General features: G+C 41.9%; 2 protein-coding genes across 4 annotated transcripts in view; both read right to left on the reverse strand.

The window, feature by feature from the left end:
- Positions 1 to 79: 79 nt before the first annotated feature.
- Positions 80 to 10,115, reverse strand: TOMM20L (translocase of outer mitochondrial membrane 20 like). The gene is made up of 5 exons (XM_066342768.1): positions 9,980 to 10,115; positions 9,511 to 9,554; positions 4,188 to 4,269; positions 1,125 to 1,267; positions 80 to 194 (listed from the first exon to the last, which is right to left on the reverse strand). Exons 1-5 carry the CDS (start codon positions 10,113 to 10,115, stop codon positions 141 to 143), a joined length of 459 nt encoding a protein of 152 aa, XP_066198865.1. The 3' UTR covers positions 80 to 140.
- A 6,179-nt stretch (positions 10,116 to 16,294) lies between these two features.
- ARID4A (AT-rich interaction domain 4A) overlaps positions 16,295 to 20,459 on the reverse strand; it is a 62,933-nt gene continuing 58,768 nt past the window's right edge. For all 3 annotated transcript variants that reach the window (XM_066388489.1, XM_066388487.1, XM_066388488.1), the window contains exon 24: positions 16,295 to 16,555. In XM_066388489.1, the coding sequence (XP_066244586.1) occupies positions 16,452 to 16,555 (104 nt within the window). In that variant the 3' untranslated portion in view covers positions 16,295 to 16,451. The remainder of the gene's footprint in view (positions 16,556 to 20,459) is intronic.

Consider the following 20,459-nt stretch of genomic DNA (forward strand, 5'->3'; position numbering starts at 1 on the left):
AGCAAAGTATGTGTTCAATCATGAATGAGATAGAAAAAAAATTTATTACTAAAAGTAAAATAAATGGAAATATCACTGAGCAGTTGTTCATGCTATATGGTACCATGGTATTCTGAGGACTGGATACGTTGAAGTGGTTTTCAATCGCGATCATCCTCCAAGTATTCCTGTTCATTCATGTCTGCCTCAAATTGCTGGCAAAGACATAAAATAGTTACTTGCTAATCACTTCTATGCACAATCCTTTCCTTGCCTCCCTTGTGTCAGGGTGGGCGTCACACATTCTAGCTGCATTTTCGTAAATCTTCAGGAAACAACCCATCTGAGACTAGAATGTTTAAGAGTTGACTGTTATTCTCTAGAGGAGTCTGCTTTGTTTAAAAGCGGAGAGTCTAACATGAATGACTGAGTCAGACCAACAAAACAGTATTCTCAGTGGTGACGTGATCAGTGTAATAAAAAGTGAACAAAAGTTAAACTAGTGTCTTATGGCTAAATGAATCCTAAAATAAATCCAAACATTATTAGGAAATTCTAGTTGATGCATAAGCATACCAAGGAGTTTGGTAAATGTATATAGACTAATAACCTGTTAACAAATTAGCTTACGAATGGATTTCATTTGATACCAATCTCAAGTTGTATTTAAGGAAACACTAATTAGCCTTTATGTTTAAATTTACCAAAGTGATATCTATGTTTTGTCATACTAATGGAAAGCAGTATTGTTCTGCTTTGATAATTTACTGTTTTCTATGTTACATCTAATTTTAATCCATTTTAAATAATACTATTTAAATAATAATACCATTTAACTTAAAGGCTTCTGTTGACATTATAGTCAGTGACTGGTGTCTTTGAAAGTACAAAGACAAAAATATCAACAATGCTGTCTTTAAAACAAATGAAACATGTATCATACTCAACAAAATATACATTATAGTCAAAGGAACACGAAAGAATTGGCTTTTTTCACCTTAAAGCAAGAAAGGCAATAAAAAATTCAGAGACTTGACTCGTTTAAAACTTTGAGCCATTCACACACATCCTTTGCTATTTCTATGTACTCAAGCCCAATATGGTTGTTATGTTCATTTCACAGTGATAATTAAATATGTGCTCACCTGGCAAATAAGGGGAATTGTGTGTAACAGCATCTCAAATACCTGGGGAGGAAGTGTGTGTTTAAAAACCTTCAGAAGTTCCCGTGGTTGCCCACACACTAAAAGGGCATTGCTGAGATGTTCAACCCCCATTCTGTGTTCTCCTAAAACAGATCAATAAATTCAGGCAAATTTTAATGTTCATCAATATATACATGATACAAATTACCATGAAAGCACCAAGCATTAAAACTTGAAAAGCATATCAAGATAAAGGCAATGGAAATAAGTCTTGTATGGTGGTAAGTGTGTGGGGCAGGGGGAGTTAAGCTGCCAGTTAGATTCAGTGTGGGTAAGTTGAAATATGGGTACCTTTATGACCGAATTACAGGAAGTGTGCTCTTACTGTTGAGAAGTGCGTTCTTGCTTTGGAAATGGACATATTCTACCAATTTGGGTAGGCAGGAGGTGGGTGGGTATTGAGGTTTTTTTAAAGGTGGTGTTCTGCTGTTAATTGATACGAAATAGGTTACCTTTATATGTGTGACATGAAATTGTAGGTGAAACATCTATTTTTCTGGCTAAATGATTTTTTTTTAATTTATTGATTTGAGAGAGAAACATAAACATCAATCTGTGCCTGAACCAGTGCATTGGGACAATGCTCTAACCAAGTAAGCTATCTGGCCAGGGCAATATGACACTAAAAATTGATTCTAGCCTGACCTGTGGTGGCTCTGGATCAAGTGTCGACCTGGAATGCTGGGGTCACTGGTTCAAGGCACATATGGGAGTTGATGCTTCCTGCTCCCCCTTCTCTCTCTCTGTCCCCTCTCTAAAAATATATAAATAATAAAGAAGTTGGTTCTACTGTCAGTTGAAACAAGATTTAGGGTAGCATGAATTATATAACCAGAGGAAGATAAGATTTATGAACTTTCTATGTTTTAAAATGAGTTTTAGGATGACTGGCTAGAAAGTAAGAATAAAAATTTGTGAAGAGTAGAAATTAATCAGAATTGCTGTTTAAGTTAGAGCATGGAATCACGTAGTCTCACTTCCTTGTTTTGAAGCACTGGGGCAAAGATCAGTGGAATAATTTAAGGTTTCAAAGCTAATTGCTGCCAGAATCAGTAACGGAACCTAATTTTCTGAACCCTGAAACTACAGTGCTGCCTCTTTCAGTGTTATGCTCTAAAAGAAGTTGAGATTTTAACATTTAATATTACTAGTTAGGAAATAAAATATTTTTCTCTGTAGTTAAGTATAATATTAGATTCTTATTGACTGAAATGAATTTTTCATTTGGTGGTTGAAATACAAGATCGTATGAAAAGTGCATAATGGACAGATAAAATGCTTCCCAGAGACTTGTAGTAAGCTTAAAAACTATGAGCAGGGCACGACCTAACAGATATATGGATAAGGAAAGCCTTGTTGATATGTACAGGTTTTAAGATTTAAGGTTTTATGTCTACAGACACCTGATTTTACATTTTCAACGTAAAAAATTTTCATTACTGAGTTTTTAGGAACTTCTTAAGCATTTTAAGAAGCTATTTCTTAGGTGAAGTATTTCACAATAAGGTTTATTTTTTAAATGAATAAAATTACAGCTCTATGAAAAGGATACATCAAATCAAAATAATACTTGGAATGTATTGAGACCTTTAAAGAAAAAGATATAATAGTGCCTGTTCTCCAGTTGATGGAGCTATTGCAACACAAAAACATCTACCATCATTTCCTCTGACAATATTGTATTTTTTCTCAAATCTATCTGGAATTGGGTGGGGAGAAATTATAATTCAAAATACAGGTCACAGCCTGACCTGTGGTGGCGCAGTGGATAAAGCATCAACCTGGAATGCTGAGGTCACAGGTTTGAAACTCCGGGCTTGCCTAGTCAAGGCTCATACAGGTGGGTTGATGCTTCCTGCTCCTCCCCACCTACTCTTTCTCCCCTCTCTAAAGTGAATAGATAAAATCTTTAAAACACACACACACACACAAAATACACAAGTCACAGTTATTAAGTACAAAGTAGTCCCAATAGGCATCACTACATTAGACAGGATAAGAATGGCCATTCATAATGATTTTATCATCAAAAATGAGAATTTTATTAAGAATAGTCTAAGAGCCTGACCTGTGGTGGCGCAGTGGATAAAGCATCAACCTGGAAATGCTGAGGTCGCCGTTCGAAACTCTGGGCTTGCCTGGTCAAGGCACATATGGGAGTTGATGCTTCCAGCTCCTCCCCCCTTCTCTCTCTTTCTCTCTCTCTCTCTCTCTCTCTCTCCCCCCCCCTCCTCTCTAAAATGAATAATAAAAAATAAAAAAAAAGAATAGTTTAAGAAGGGGCCCTGGACGCTTTGCTCAGTGGTAGAGCGCCGGCCTGGCGTGCAGGAGTCCCGGGTTCGATTCCCGGCCAGGGCACACAGAAGTGCCCATCTGCTTCTCCACCCCTCCCCCTCTCCTTCCTCTCTGTCTCTCTCTTCCCCTCCTACAACCAAGGCTCCATTGGAGCAAAGTTGGACTGGGCACTGAGGATGGCTCTATGGCCTCTGCCTCAGGCGCTAGAATAGCTCTGGTTGCAGCAGAGCAACGCCCCAGATGGGCAGAGCATCGCCCCCTGGTGGGCATGCCGGGTGGATCCCTGTCGGGAGCATGCGGGAGTCTGACTGCCTCCCCGTTTCCAACTTCAGGGGGGAAAAAAAAAAGAATAGTCTAAGAAGGCAAGAAAATGTTTACAAAGCTGTAAAAAAGTTTAATGTTTTGATTTATACAAGTAGTCATTTGGAAAATTCATTTTCTTAGAATGTGACCTGACAATAGATGAGGTGTTCTTGCATTTATTTGGCTTTGCTTCTCCATCGGCACTTCCAAGAGCACAACATAAACTGGAACACTGACTGCCAAACAGTGCAGCTGGACAGTGTGATGGAAGGAAAATGCTGGGACAGCTTTTCTTTAAACTGAAGCACGGGGGTGAACACACCTAGCTAAGTTATTTGACATACAGATACCGATCAATAAATGAACATAAATAACTTCCTAAATAAGAATGGTTTGTGTTCTTACCTCTAGATAACCAAAGTTCTCCCATTTGTATCTCTTGCAGAAAAAGTTCTTGCAATTTTTCATTCCTTGCTGGATCCCACGACTAAAATTCATGAAATATTTAGCAGTGAGTAATGAATGTAAGGAATATAGTTATTAATCAAAATTGTTTAGTTTTTATTTTAAAATGCACATCTTGAACCCAGTTTCTAAATCCAAAGTATGACAAATGCAGTTGTTCTTTCTAACATTTAAACCAATTTCTTAAAATGGAGTTACATTTCAGGTGATAAAAAAAAATACATGGCATATTCAGGTTAGGTTTAGATGCCTGTAATAACTCATTCTTATTTTACTCAGCTTACATATGCACTCAGTGTGCATATCAGAAATCCTAATGTAATTAACTATAACAAAGGTTGCTTTGTGTATTGCAAAACTCTTTTCTTGCCTGGGATATTAACATTGCTTGTTGACTTGGCAAACAGCCTGCTGGGGAGATGGCAGTACAGTAGGTGTTGAGAAAGCTACCATGAGGTGCTGCAGCCTGGTTCGTGAAGGTGACCAGGGTCACAGGATGCCACATCATTGGTACCATGCCCAGGACTGGTCTTTAAAGGTAGAATGAGCAACCCCTAAACAAACATATCAACTCCACTGCCAGTCACTTCAGTTTCAGTCTATTGTATCCAGAGGGCTTTTGTTTATTTTTCAAGAATTCTCTTTTTAAAATGGAATGAGCCTGGGGAAGGGGCTATATTTTACCTTTTATCAGCAAACATGTAAATGATCAGTAACAACCAAAAGTTTCATCCAACAAGTATTTAATGAGCATTAAAGAGCAAGCCACTCTAGGAAGAGATGGAAGGGGAAGGAGACCAAGACCTCTGTGCCCATCTCTAAGGAACCCAGAGACGACCAAGAAAAAGGACAAGTGTGCTTAAGATTGATAACACATTAAGAATGAGTGTAATGTGCCTCACCAGGCAGTGGCACAGTGAATACAGTGTTGAACTGGGATGCGGAGGACCCAGGTTCGAAACCCCGAGGTTGCCAGCTTGAGCGCGGGCTTACAAGCTTGAGCATGGGGTCGCTGGCTTGAATGTGGGATCATAGACGTGACCCCATGGTCTCTGGCTTGAGTGCAAGGTCGCTGGCTTGAGCAAGGGGTCACTCGCTTTGCTGTAGCCCCCTGGCCAAGGCACATATGAGGAAGTAATTACTGAACAACTAAAGTGCCTGTCCCTATCTGTCCCTCTCTGTCTGTCACAAAAATAAATAAATAAATAAATAAATAGTAAGTGCAATGTCCTCTGGGTTCAATGTACAGAGACATGACATCTGGTTGGGAATCAAGGTAGGTTTCTTAGAAAAGACAGCATTTGAGATGTGGAGAAGCTCAGTGAGAGTCTGATGAAGAAGGAGTACAGGCAATGCAAAATTGCAGGGGAGAAAAATCAAGTGGTCTTTAGCTGGATTGTGAGAGGGTGAATAGTGTATTGCAACCATGATAATTGCCAATTACTGACAGTGAACTACGGACTAGGTACTTCATATATATTATTTCCAGCCCTCGCCTGACCTGTGGTGGCGCAGTGGATCAAGTGCTGACCTGGAACGCTGAGGTTGCCTGTTCAAAACCCTGGCTTGCCCGGTCAGGGCATACGTGGAAGTTGATGCTTCCTGCTCCTCCCCTCCCCTCCCCTCTTCTCTCTCTTCTCTCTAAAATAAATAAATTTAAATTTTTTATTTCCAACTCATAGGAAAATAATAGAAGGCACCTATAGAAGGCCATGGTGCCAAGCGAAGGAGGCGTTGGTCTTTCATCACAGAATAGGGAGCTACTGCAAAGAGTTACATATTCAGAGCTGCTTAGAAGACTGTATCAGACTGGGTAGGGAGACAAATTAGGAAACTACTTCAACAGCCTGGATAAAAGCCTGAAGTAGTGTGGAGGCAATGGAAATAGGAAAAGAATAGGATCTGAGATTAGAGCATAGAAAATAAGAACTGGGGACTGATTGTGGAGGATGAGGTTGATTTTAAAGCAAGAAAGGGTTCAGGGTCATAGCAGGGAGGCCAGCGATACCAACAGCACCATAAGTAAGCCAAGGAAGAGTAGTGGCAAGGGATGAGATGATGAACTGGCTTCTAAACACACTGAGATGCCAATAGGGCACCTAGGCAACAGTTTGGCAAGTACGTGAAATTTGGAACCCAGAGGAATCCATCTAAGAAGGGAAGGAGCTTCCAGGGAGAGGAGGGAACAGCAAACAACCTGAGGGCTGTGTTTCACAGAGAACCAGCTGATGGAGCTGTTACAACGGCCGTTTCTTGGCTGCACCCAGACCTACTGAATCGATCTCTAGGAGCAGGTTGCAGGGATCTGCATTTTAACTTGCTCCTCTAGTAATTCTTGTAAATTCTACAGTCTGAGAGTCACTGCCTCCATAACCCCTGGCCTACCCCTGACCCCCTAAATCACAACTGTCTGGTCCTCGGGTCAAATAACCTCTATTTTAACAAATGTCCCAGGAATATCTATTGCAGATGGTCCATGGACTATACTTAGGCGAACTAAAAGGGCCAGAGGGTGAGTAGGAAGAGAGACCCTATAAGAGGTGGGAAAGCGACAAAGTGCCTTAGTTTATTCATGTACGAAATTTTAAAATAGAGTTGTCATGAGGATTATATAAAAGAGCGCTTGAAAAATCCTGCTTTTGCCTCTTCATTTAAAATAACTAAAATCCTTCCTCTACCCCATCCTAAAAAAAAAAAAAAAAAAAAAAAAATCGCATCTATTCTCTGAAATAAAGTCACCATCAGAAAAATATCCAAATTTTCCAGTTTGGCATTCAAAGCCCTCCACAAAGTGACACCACTACCATTCAGCTAACTCTGGCTACAACACTCCTTTAATATTGGAATTTCGAAGTTTGTACCATGGCACAAGCTACCAACAATAAACAACAATAATCAACACATATTTACTGGGCACCTACAATGTATCAGACATTGTTCTAGGAACTGGAGAGTAAAACAGACAATGTCTGCCCTGCTGGAGCTTAGTCTAAAAACTAGAAGCGTTAACCAAATAATCACACAAAACGCGTAACTGTCCTGTGGATAAGAGCAATGCGAGAGGGATGTGGCGCTGCACCAGGCTCAGCTGGTCACAGAGGTCAGGGAAAGCATCTCAGCTCTCAGGGCAGCAGCTCTTTGGACACTCCCTGTCTTGCTTCCTAAACTATGTCAATTATAGCTTTATTCTCTGATTCCATCCTGAAACCCCAGAAATCTGAGTCCGGCCTCAATCTGACCCTGTAATCCATCAGCATGACTTATCTACTTATTCTTCCTGGACAATTTATTTCACATCCCTCATCATCAGTTAACCACTGACACCCTGCAGCCTAGGACTTCTATTACCTCCCACTTGTACTGCTGCAATAGCTTCTCCATTTCTCCAGTCCGTCTAGCACATGCCTGCCTCATCGATCTAACCTAAAATGTTTTTTTCTTCTTAAAAACATACAAAACAAAAAAACAGAAATCTTCAGTAATTCCCCCACTAAATTTGAATTCCTTAACCTCCTTAATGTGACCACTACTTAGCTCAACTTTCTTACTTCCCAAGACCCTGCACTGCGACTCCTATCAAACTTTTACTGAATAGCCCTGGAAGTCCCCCCACTTGGCACCTTTAAGTACAAGTGTCAGTTCACTCTGTCCTGAATGTTGTCTCCCCTGCAACCAGGATCCCCATTTAACACATTCTTCCAGGTTCGGTTTTATGCTACCTGTCTTCCAAAGTCCTCTGTGAAGGAAAACAGCCACAGTGATATTCCCAATCCCACCTGCACTCCGGAACCTTGCCTCCCACTGCATATCAAGAACTGGAGTCTATTTCCTCTTCCCTTAAAACTGAGCAGTGAAGATTAATAAGAGGTACACACTTACAGTGTATAAAAAAGTCACAGGAATGTAAAGTACAGCATAGAGAATACAGTCAATAAAATCACAATAACTTCATACAGTGACAGATGGATAGTGGACTTTGTGGTGATCACTTTGTAAGGTGTATAAATGTGAAATCTCACTATGTTTTACAACTGAAAATTGTATGTCAACTATATATGTATGTCAACTATATAAAATTGTATGTCAACATTAAGAGCTTTATATCCCAGAATAAAAATCAGACAAGAGGGGAAAAAAAACTGAGCAAGGCGTCAATGGTGGGCATGTAGACACACACACACACACACACACACACACACACACACACACATCCCTTAGGAGCTAGCCACCACACACTGGGGGGAAGGCCATGGCACAGAGAGGGGCTGTGTAGATGTTCTGGCCAACAGTGCCAGCTAAATGGACAGCCAGCATCAACTGAGGTGTGAGGGACGTGAGACTTCAGAGGACCCTGCACCTAGCCCTGCATCAACCTGCCTGAAGATGGGTGAGGCAGATGGGTGCTATCCCCACCTGGCCCTGCTCAAATTGCAAATGCAGGAGCAAACAAGACTGTTTTAAGCCACTATGCTTAAAGCAGCAATAGGTAAGCAGAACCACTGCCCATGATAAATTATGCCCGAAAATGATCCTGCCCCTCCTCTGAACTCGTATTTCATGGGGGCTAACTTATTTCCTGTTGCTAACCTCTGCCGTTGCTAGAAAGGTACCTCAAGCTCAGCAGGCTCTCTAGTAGGCGTTGACTAATCAACTGAATATGAAAGTTAAGACAATTTCTTCTGAAGTTTCATAGAGGAACCAAAGAACTCTCAGCAGCATAGGCCAACCAAAATGACTGTGATGTGTACTTTTGTGGCTCAATGGGTCAAGTGTCGACCTGGAATGCTGAGGTCGCCGGTTCAAAACCCCGGCTTGCCTAGTCAGGCACATATGGGAGTTGATACTTTCTGCTCCTCCCCCGTTCTCTCTCTCTGTCTCCTCTCTCTAAAATGAATAAAATTAAAATTAAAAAGACAATCAAATTCCGTATTGGAGAAAAGAAGCGTGTATTCTGCTTCTGAACGATATAGAAAAAAGGCACCTCCGGGCAGCGGGCGGTCGGAGCACTGCCACCGGCCACCGCCGGGCCTGGGTATCTCTGTGTCCGGTGCGGCTGCGGCTCCAGCAGGGCAGGGTCTCCTCTGCAGTCTCCCAACGTTTCCCGAATAGCTGCCTTTTCATAACCCCAAACCGTCCTTCCTGCCTGAGCCTGAACTCAACGTGGGCTCCGAAGTGCCAGCTCAGGAGCCAGCCAGGGACCCGCGCCCGGCCAGGAGGAGGTTACTGCCCGGAACGCCCCCTCGGCGTCGCTAAAGCTCTTCACCTGGGCGCCGTGTCCCTCAGCCTTCCGCCGCTGGGCTCTCCTTTCTGCAAACACAGCGCCACAAGTGCGGGTCGGGGGCCAGCTCCCACCTCGCCCGGCGGGCACCGCCCCCGCCCCGCCCCCTGGCCGCGCCTCCGCCCCGCCCCGCCCTCCCCCGCCGCGCCACCACCTCGCCGCGCCCCCCGGCCGCACCTCCGCCCCGCCCCGCCCCCTGGCCGCGCCTCCGCCCCGCCCCGCCCTCCCCCGCCGCGCCTCCGCCCTCGTCCCGCCCTCCCCGGCCGCACTTCCGCCTCGCCCCGCCCTCCCCCGCCGCGCCTCCGCCCTCGTCCCGCCCTCCCCGGTCGCGCCACCGCCTCGCCACGCCCCCAGGCCGCACCTTCGCCCCGCCCCGCCCCCCCGGCCGCACCTCCGCCTCGCCCCGCCCCCCCGGCCGCGCCTCCGCCGCCGTCGCCGCCGCCGTCGCACTCACTGTCCCGCAGGCGGCGCTTGAACGTGGGGTCTCCATGCCGCTTCCAGTCAAAGTAAACACAGTAGCCCAGGAAAGCGACGGCGCCACAGGCCGCCAGGGCCGCCAGGAGGCTGAGGAGGCTGTGGACGCAGGGCATCCGGCAGCGGCGTCCCGCAGGCCGAGCGTTGAGCGCGGGCCGGCGAACGTGGGGAGCCCGGCGGACCAGCAGGAGGCGTCGCCGCGGCGCCCATCCCGGCCTCGGGGTTTCCAGGGCGCAGGGCTGCTGGAGGACATAGGAAACCGAGGGTCCTAGAGCCTGTGGGAGAACATCTCACCGCAGCCCAGTAACAGTGCTCTTTCTGTTCGAAGCCAGGTCTGTCACAATTCAAATTCTGAACCCCATTTACTTAAACACACCCTGTCCCTGTGCCTACTACACCCAATCAGGCAAATCACAATATACATATATGCAATCTGGTTAGCTGGGGAACTGGGTCTTTCTTAGGCTTCTGTTCCCTCACCTGCAAATTCAAGTTAATTGACAACTTTGTTCATCTCCTAGTGCACAGCACTGCCCACTGAGCTCCTGAACACGAGCCCTACTCCCCATCCTGGGATGTGTTGTCATCTGACAGCTAAAGGTCCCAGAGCAAACCCAGCAATTAGAAATAAACAGATAACCCAAGTTGAAATTGCCAAAGAGACCATATTGGAAAGTAATTGAAAAAGTTTAACGTAAGTTTCTATGGCAAATATAAGTTTTTCTTCTTATGTATAGATACCACTTTTGCTAATTTGGTGGTCAGAATTCCTAAAAAACTTGGGTCATTTTCAAAATTGCGATAGCATTAACATTTGTCCCCCAAGCATAGTTTTATGCTGATAATAGCTCTCTTTCTTTTAAACAGCTTTGAGGTATAATTGATATACCATAAATTGTACATTTCTAGAATGTACAATTTGATATTTTGACATATATATATACATCCCTAAAACCATCCCTAAAATTAAGATAATAATCATATTCATAATCCCACAAGTTTCCTTGGGCCTCCTTTTAATCTCTTCTTCCACCCTTCCACACTCCTCCCACCCCACCCCCCAATTTCTGTCACTACTGATTAGTTCGCTTCTCCCTCCCCAGATTATTGTATAAATGGAATCACACAATATGTACTCTTATTGTCTAGCTTCTCTCACTCAGCATAATTATTTTGAGATTTGTCCATACTGTTTTGTTTCATTTTATGGATATACTAGTGTGTTTAACCATGCATCTGTTGACAGACATTTGAATTGTTTCCAGTTTTTGGCTATTACTAACACAGCTGCTATAAACATTTGTATACATATGGACACATCTTTTCTATTCTCTTAAGTAACATCTTAAAGTAAAGGAACTGTCAAACATTCTTCCAAAATGGTTTCACCATTTTGCATTCCTAGTTCCAGTTTCTCTATATTGTTGCCAACACTTGTTATGGTCACTTCCTAATTTTAGCATTTTAGTAGGCATGTAGTAGATTCTCACTGCGATTTTATCTTGTACTTTCCCAATGCCTAATGATATTAAACACCTTTTAAAAAACAAACTTTACTTTTTTAGAGAAATTTTAGATGTGCAGCAAAGTTGAGTGGCAAGTACAGAGGATATACATATACGCTCTGATTCTATACACGTAAAACCTCCCCTACCACCAATATCCTAGAGTGGCACATTTCTTATAATCGACGAACTTACGTTCACACATCATTATCACCCAAAGTCTATAGTTTACATTAGGGTTCACTCTTCATGTTGTTCAAATATATAATAGTTTTGACAAATGTATAATTACACGTATCCATCATTATAGTATTCCACAGTGTAGTTTTACTCTGTGCTACATCTTCTCAATCCCACCATCTCCCAACCCCCTGACCTTTTTACTGTCTCCATAACTTTGCCTTTTCCAGAATGTTGTATACTTGGAATCACACCATATGTAGTTTTTTCAGATTGGCTTCTTTCACTTAGTAATATGCATTTAAAGTTCCTTTATGCCTTTTCGTGGCTTGATAGCTTATTTCTGTTAGTGCTTAATAGTTTCTCATTGTCTGGATGTGCCAGTTTATTCATTCACCCACTGAAGGGACATCTTGCTTTCACGTTTTGGTAATTATGAATAAAGCTGCTATAAACGTGTGCAGGCTTTTGTGTTGACTTTAAAATTTTAATTCATACACACATACAAGGATTGTGATTGATTGCTGGATCATATGGCTAGAGTATGTTCAATTTGCAAAGAAATAGACATTCTGTCTTTAAATTGGCTGTACCATTTTTGCATTCCCACCAGCAATGAGAGTTCTTGTTTCACATTCTCATCAGCATTGGGTATTGCCAGTGTTTTGAATTTTTGCATTCTAATTGTATGTAGTGGTGTGTTTCAATTTACATTTCCCTGAAGACATGATGGTGACCATCTTTTCATATGCTTATTTGCCATCCGTATATCTTCTTGAAGTATCTTTTAATGTCTTTGGCCCATTTTTAAATTGGATTAATTTCTTATTGTTTAAGCCCCCCCCCCCCCCGTTTATTTTGGATAACAACAGTCTGCTGTGGTCTGAATGTTTGTTTCTCCCAGCCCCAATTCCTCTGTTGAAATCTTAATCCCTAATGATGGTATGAGGAGGTGGGGCATTTGGGAGATGATTGGGTCATGAGGGTGGAGCCCTCATGATTGAGATTAGTGCCCTTTATAAGAGGCTCCGCAGAACTCCCTAACCCCTTCCATCACGAAGACCCTTACCTGAACATGGCACCTTGATCTGAGACTTCCTTGCCTCCAGAATGATGGGAAATGTGTTTATAAATCTCCTTGAGTATTTTTATAAAGCAGCCCAGACAGACTAAAATACAGTTATCAGATGTCTTTTACAAATATTGTTTTGCAGTTTATGGCTTGTCTTCTCATTCTCTTGATGAACAACGATTATAAGTGCTTACCTGCCATCAGCGTATCTTCTTTGCTGACGTGTATATTCAGATCTTTGTGAAAAGAACCCCAATAACAACTTTTAAAAGTTTGGCTTTGAATATAGAGATCACTAGTAAAAAAGGAACAATTGTAATTCAAAAGTAATTTTTCTCAACATAAGTAAACACAGTTTTTGATCTTTTTGCTATGTGTTAGATGCTGGACCAGGTACTTACTGGGATACAACTGTGACTAAGGAGTACATTAGGAAATAAACCTCTAGTAGGGTAGAAAGACACGTGTAAGTAAAAATATTTCAAGGTAAGTTATCAAGGAAAATAAGAGATTGAAAATGCTATGAGCATAACAGAGGGTGATATTCTGGTGATGGTAAGTCAGCAAAAGCTTCGTGGAAAAGTAGCTGCTGAGATAGCTCTGGACAAATAAGGATCAGAGTTGAGGGAGGAACAGAGGGAGCAAAAAGCAGAGGTGTACAGGTGCAAGGATTGGGCAATGCCTGAATAGTTTGCTTGACCTGGCTTTTGCCTCAGGTCTATTCTTGTCATGGTTTATTCCAACACTTTTCCTTCCTTCATGTGCTTGGAGCACTTTACTCTGTATAACCTCTTTCCTCCCACTTGCTTAGCCAATTCAGAACCGTGATTGGGCTCAGTTTTACAGTTTTCTCTGCAAATCCTTCCAGACCACCTCTGCCTTCAAACTTGGGCCCTGCGTCATTATTGCATGGCATGCCAAACTTACATACTTATCACACCTGCACTTAAGAATTACATCTACCTCATTGGATTATACATTCTATGAAAACATAGGGACTTTTTTGTCTTGTTCACTGTTGTTGCTCCTGGGCCTCAGCACAATACCTGGACCTGGCACATAGAAGGCAATAAACTGTTGATGATGAATTCTGGTAATAATTTTTATGTGTGGTTGAACATAGCTTCAAATGCTTTCACAATGTTTACACAGCTATGTTAAATTACAGCGTTTACAAGAATAGTATATAAGCAAATTAATAGTTTAATTCATATAGATTTCCATAGTTTAAAGCAATTTCATAGAAGAAATAGTATGTATGTGCTAACATAGGTACAAACATCTTTCTTAGTGAAGGACCAGAAAACTAAAAATTTAACACAAACAGTAAAAATGCACAATGGAATACTAAAATAAAAATCTCCATAATCTTCAAATAACTCAAATTTTAATAGATAGCACCTTCTATTTTAGATATTAAAGAATGTCTTTATAATTTTCCTTTCTTAGTCACATGCAAGACCTATCCAAATTTTAGCTAAACTCAAAATATGCCCAATATTTGAATTTAATACCTAGTCAATATTCACCTACTTTCATAAGCCTTTCTAGCCCCTGATAAAAGGATTTTGTGTCCATATACCCATTCAGTGAAGATATTATTTTGCTCTCTGTAACAAGGTCCCAATCCTTTATTACCAGATTTATATCAATTAGAAAGGACAATAGTCAAACTGATAACTAGTTATCTCAGATGTACTGAATTGCTATTCAAAGTAGTCATTAAAATATCTAATGTGTGAATCTAAATTTGCCTGAGTTACAACTAGATTTGAAAGACACACCTTTTTCATTTTTATAATTAGAAATATTTTATTGTGAAAACTGAAGAATATATTGAATATGCTCTGTTTTGTGAAGTCTGACTTTCCATCTGTAGGTTACTGGCACTTAGGAAAAAAACACTTAAATGAAAACTAAATATATAAAGCCTATGTTTCATGGCCTTTATTAATACTGCCCACTGAGCTCCATTATTATTTTACATTGAAATATTTCTGCTTTGCAAAGAAAAGACAGAGAAGTGCATTTTACAAGAGTACTTTTTTGTTTTTAATTCTTTGTGAAAATGGAAGGAATCTGAATCACAAGTTCACAATGTGGTAAAATGAAATGAAGAAACAATGATTTTAGCAATGCTATGCCATCACTAGTGTTTGGCTCTGACTTTGTTCTTGTCAATCAGATCCTGATATACAGTCTAGAGCATCTAGGTTATTACTCTACAGCATATTAAACACAGAAAAGGAGGTTTAAAAAAAACCCCTTTCAATGTACAAACATGGATTTAAAAACCGATTTTAAAAAATCACTTTTTTACATAATGTATATGGCAAAACTGCTTTAAATACATGATCTTGGAAGAATTATTTACAAAATGTATCAGTCTGTGGAACAATTCACAGACATAGCATACATAATTGCTTTACTTAGTTGTTGCATCTCAACTTTGGGAGATATAAATTTATTCGGCAGTACAGCAAACATAAAAACTGTGACAAAGCATCTTAAGGGCAACCAAAAATTTGATCCTCAAAACAGTTTAAATACTAGGACTGCCAAAGTTCATAGAGGAGGACATACTTCAATGATCCAGATGCCCACTTATGGTTCTATACTGTTTGAAGACTGAGACAGGCCCCCTTCAATACAGGCAAAGCTGCTGGATGCAACCTCCTGTAAAAGGGACAGCTGAGAGCTATTGTCATCCAAAGAGTGAATTAACCTAGAATTTTATTTTTTTCAATTTTATTAATATTTTAAAAAATACATAAAAATACAACATCCAATGTCTGAATAAATATATTTAACAAGTTGCAAGATAATACCTTATTTTACACAAAATTTTCAGCTTTAGAAATCTTGTTAAATAACTTCATTGTTGTTATATATTTCATTTTTGTCTTTTTGTAACAAAATAAAAACTCTGAAATTACATAGAAAAAAGACAAAATATTTTTGTCAAGGGATAAGATAGTCCACTGAAAACTTATTCACAATTCCACTGTAAACATTAATAAACATTAAAATATTTGCATAATTGTGTGCTCAAAAATACTATAAAAAGTGGAAGACTTATTACAACTGTAGTTTTCAGTCAACTACACTTCCTTTCACAATTTATTTTGTCCCATTTACACCTTTAAGCCTGGGCACACTGTGAACATATACTTTGGCAGTTCTAAATAGCAAGTGCTTCCACAAAAATAAAAAATAAAAAAACCCAACGACAATAATAATTAAAAACAACATACAACATAAACCCCCTACTCACCAAGTGTTCAAATACAGCTTAGTGAAAGTGCAGAAGTAACTATTCGGGTGGATAGTATTTTGATGTTTATCATGTGCACTTGCTTGTCTATGATTTCTGTAACACCTGAAAGCTTTATTATACAAATTCAAATTTGCTAAGTGCCCTTTTTCTATCTTCACAAAAAATGAAACAAAAAAAAATTAAGTAGGAAAAAGTATGACAAATGTGTTAGGCTGCCTAACCTTCAGTTATGAATCAGCTTATTATTTTTGCGACAGAAATAAGAAAAGAAAGGGAATAGATACAATCCGGCTTGGAAGAGTGGACAGGATAGACTTAGCAATGTCAAACCAGTTGAGTGCTTTCTGTGGTTGTATTTCAGGGACTGGGGATTTATGTCCATGGCAGCAAACTGCTGGGAAGGCAGAGAAAACGAATATCACCTGCATTCTACAGCAAGTACATTTTGTGGAGGAGATGATGATGAGGGACTCATTCCAGTGTCTGACGAAGCAGATGACATGGAGGCTCCTGCATGAGACACTGTGGAATCAAAACAATTGCATTAGACTCAAACTTTCATGTAGAAGTATCCAGCCACTGGCAAGTGGCTTCAGTTACAGTCTTCTTAAATGCTGCATGGAGGAATAACAAACTGTCAGCAAAAATTCTGTTTGGCTCATATGAGTAGAATCAGTCTCTGGTTAGTAAAGTAACACAGTTCCAAAAATGCATCATAAAATTTAAAGACTAAAGAGACATAAACTTTTAAGCCTCTACTCAAAAGATCCCTGGAAGGAACTCACCTTTCCCCAAATCAGAAACAAGATCAACCAGAGATAAAGTCTCACTATAGCAGATTTCTGTTTTTATTTCTGGGTTATAGGACCTAAGAGAATTTCCTTATCCCAGAGAATTTCCTGTAATCAGCTACTGGCTTCCTGTCTTTATCCTGTCCCAATACACCTGATGGCCACGGCATTGCTATCAGCCCCAGTAGTTTTCTAGGTCAGGTATTAGAATCATGGGGACTGGGATGGAGGTGTCGGTGAGTGATTAGAAAGTAGTCCTCAGCCCTGGCCGGTTGGCTCAGTGGTAGAGCGTAGGCCTGGCGTGCAGGAGTCCCGGGTTCGATTCCCGGCCAGGGCACATAGGAGAAGCGCCCATCTGCTTCTCCACCCCTCCCCCTCTCCTTCCTCTTCTGTCTCTCTCTTCCCCTCCCGCAGGCGAGGCTCCATTGGAGCAAAGATGGCCCAGGCGCTGGGGATGGCTCCTTGGCCTCTGCCCCAGGCGCTAGAGTGGCTCTGGTCGCAGCAGAGTGATGCGCCGGAGGGGCAGAGCATCACCCCCTGGTGGGCGTGCCGGGTGGATCCCGGTCGGGCGCATGCGGGAGTCTGTCTGACTGTCTCTCCCCATTTCTAGCTTCGGAAAAATACAAAACAAAATTAAATAAATAAAAAAAAATAAAAAAAAGAAAGTAGTCCTCAGTGACTGTACTATCACTCCAGGACATAACATGGATTAAAGATCGCTGACTAAGCATTAGGTGCTTTGCCATTTTTTAGTTCTTTTCTTTCTTTGCAAAGCTCACTTGTTTTCTTCTAATTTTGCCCAGTTTTCCTATTTCAAGTTTTCATTTTTAAGCATCTCTCTCAGGGTGTTAAGTACCAATATGACATTTACTCATTACTACAGACTCTAGTATGTATGATAAAAGTCTCACTTTAATAACTCATTTCGCATTACAAAAAAGAACAGAAAAGCGAAGGAGACTCTCTAATCAAAGCATTTTTTTTTTTTTTTGCAACAGAGACAGGGACAGATAGGAACAGACAGACAGGAAAGGAGAGATGAGAAGCATCAAGTAAGTCTTCACTGTGGCACCTTAGTTGTTCATTGATTGCTTTCTCATATGTGCCTTGACCGTGGGGCTACAGCAGACCGAGTGACCCCTTGCTCGAGCCAGTGACCTTGGGTCCAACCTGGTGAGTCTTGCTCAAACCAGATGAGCCTGTGCTCAAGCTGACGACCTTGGAGTCCAGAACCTGGGTCCTCCACATCCCAGTACGACGCTCTATCCACTGCGCCACCACCTGTTCATGCTCATTGATTGCTTTCTCATATGTGCTTTGACTGGAGCTACAGCAGAGTAAGTGACCCTGGCTCAAGCCAGCGACCATGGGGTCATGTCTATGATTCCACGCTCAAGCCAGCAACCCCATGCTCAAGCTGGATTAGCCCGTGCTCAAACCTGGGTCCTCTGCATCCCAGTCTGACACTCTATCCACTGCACCACTGCTGGTCAGGCTCAAAGAATCTTTCTGGTGGTCTGTACGTGTATCACCTTTAGGAAAGTCAAAACAGTTGAGGGTTCTCTGAAGAAATTTCTATTTGTTAATTTGCCCTTTTTCATTTTGTGATTAAAAGTTTTGTTAAGACTTCTTGCTATTAACAGTATTTAAAGAAAAGACAAACACAGAAATCATACCTCTTTTCTCTCAAACATAACCCTTTTTATTTGCTCCATCGTATTTACAGGAATTAAAACACTATTGGCCTGGGCCCTGGCCGGTTGGCTCAGCAGTAGAGCGTCGGCCTGGCGTGCGGGGGACCTGGGTTCGATTCCCGGCCAGGGCACATAGGAGAAGCACCCATTTGCTTCTCCACCACCCCCCTCCTTCCTCTCTGTCTCTCTCTTCCCCTCCCGCAACCAAGGCTCCATTGGAGCAAAGATGGCCCGGGCGCTGGGGATGGCTCCTTGGCCTTTGCCCCAGGCGCTAGAGTGGCTCTGGTCGCAGCAGAGCGACCCCTGGAGGGGCAGAGCATCGCCCCCTGGTGGGCAGAGCATCGCCCCTGGTGGGCGTGCCGGGTGGATCCCGGTCAGGTGCATGCGGGAGTCTGTCTGACTGTCTCTCCCCATTTCCAGCTTCAGAAAAATACAAAAAAAAAAAAAAAAAGGAAAAAAACCCCACTATTGGCCTGGGTGTAGAACGATTCAAGACCACAGATACAGAGGCCATTCTGTCAGTGAGTCATCCCTGAACTCTGCTGAACCAGGCAAGCCTATCGGCTAGTTTTACTTTTTCTTTTTCTTTAAGCAACAGCCCTCCTGAAGCCCTCCGTTCCTATTCCACCCTATTCCAGCTTTACAGGGCTGCTGTGCAACAGTCATCCCAGAGCTTCCGTTCCCCATCATCTTGAGGTTTTCCTTACTGTTTTCGTATGTGGGATACTGTGTTTGCTGGATTTCACATCATCGTCGTAGCTTGGTGTCTACTTTCTAGTGCAATCATTAAGAAATCTGACATGAGGCCCTGGCCGGTTGGCTCAGCGGTAGAGTGTCGGCCTGGCGTGCAGGAGTTCCGGGTTTGATTCCCGGCCAGGGCACACAGAAGCGCCCATCTGCTTCTCCACCCCTCCCCCTCTCCTTCCTTTCTGTCTCTCTCTTCCCCTCCCGCAGCCAAGGCTCCATTGCAGCAAAGATGGCCCGGGCGCTGGGGATGGCTCTGTGGCCTCTGCCTCAGGCGCTAGAGTGGCTCTAGTCGCAACATGGCGATGCCCAGGATGGGCAGAGCATCGCCCCATGGTGGGCATGCCAGGTGGATCCCGGTCGGGCCCATGCGGGAGTTTGTCTGACTGTCTCTCCCTGTTTCCAGCTTCAGAAAGGTGCAAAAAAACAAAAACAAACAAACAAACAAAAAGAAATCTGACATGAGAAACCCGATGCTGTTCTGAGACCTAGTTGTGTGTTTTCTTGTATGTACCTTCATACAGTAAACTTTTGGAATCTTCTCTTTATCCATAGGGTTCTGAAATTTCATAATGTGTTTTGGTGTAATTTCCTCCCACACTTTACAGAGGTCACAGTGAGTCCTTTAAATTGTCTTATCTCATACCTTTCAGTTCTGGAAATTTTTCTTAGAATATAGCATTGATGACATTTCCCTCTTCTGATTATTCTGTACTTTATCTAGAAAGCTGATGATTCAGAAATTGAATTTCCTGGCCCGATCCTATACTTCTCGTTCTTCTCCCCTATTGTCTCTTTGACTTTCTACTGGGATTCCTTTAGTTTTGCTGTCTATCCCTTCTATTATATTATTTTACAATTCCTGATATATTTTTAATACATTCATCTTGTCTGAATTTTATTAATACCATATTCTTATTTCAAGATGGCTATATCTTGGCCCTGGCCAGATAGCTCAATTGGTTAGGGCTTTGTCCTGACATGGCAAGGTTGCCGGTTCAATCTCCAATCAGGGAACATATAAGAATCAACCAATGAGTGCATAAATAAGTGAAACAACAAATCAATGTTTCTCTCTCTCCCACTTCCTCTCTCTAAAAATCAATAAATAAGTTAAAAAAAAAACCCCACTGCAATAGCCTTCCCATATCTCTGGATATTAATTATAGTTTGGTCTCTGTATATGGTATATCATGT

This window comes from Saccopteryx leptura, chromosome 6, assembly GCF_036850995.1.
Source record: "Saccopteryx leptura isolate mSacLep1 chromosome 6, mSacLep1_pri_phased_curated, whole genome shotgun sequence".
In the NCBI taxonomy this organism is placed as follows: domain Eukaryota; kingdom Metazoa; phylum Chordata; class Mammalia; order Chiroptera; family Emballonuridae; genus Saccopteryx; species Saccopteryx leptura.

Excerpts from the sequence above, each read along its gene's own strand:
- TOMM20L (XM_066342768.1), bottom strand. The coding sequence starts at position 10,115 with ATGCCCTGCGTCCACAGCCTCCTCAGCCTCCTGGCGGCCCTGGCGGCC. Across the intron at positions 1,268-4,187 it reads AGAACTTTGGTTATCTAGAG|GAGAACACAGAATGGGGGTT; the intron begins GTAAGAACACAA and ends GATCTGTTTTAG. Across the intron at positions 195-1,124 it reads CAATTCCCCTTATTTGCCAG|CAATTTGAGGCAGACATGAA; the intron begins GTGAGCACATAT and ends TGTCTTTGCCAG.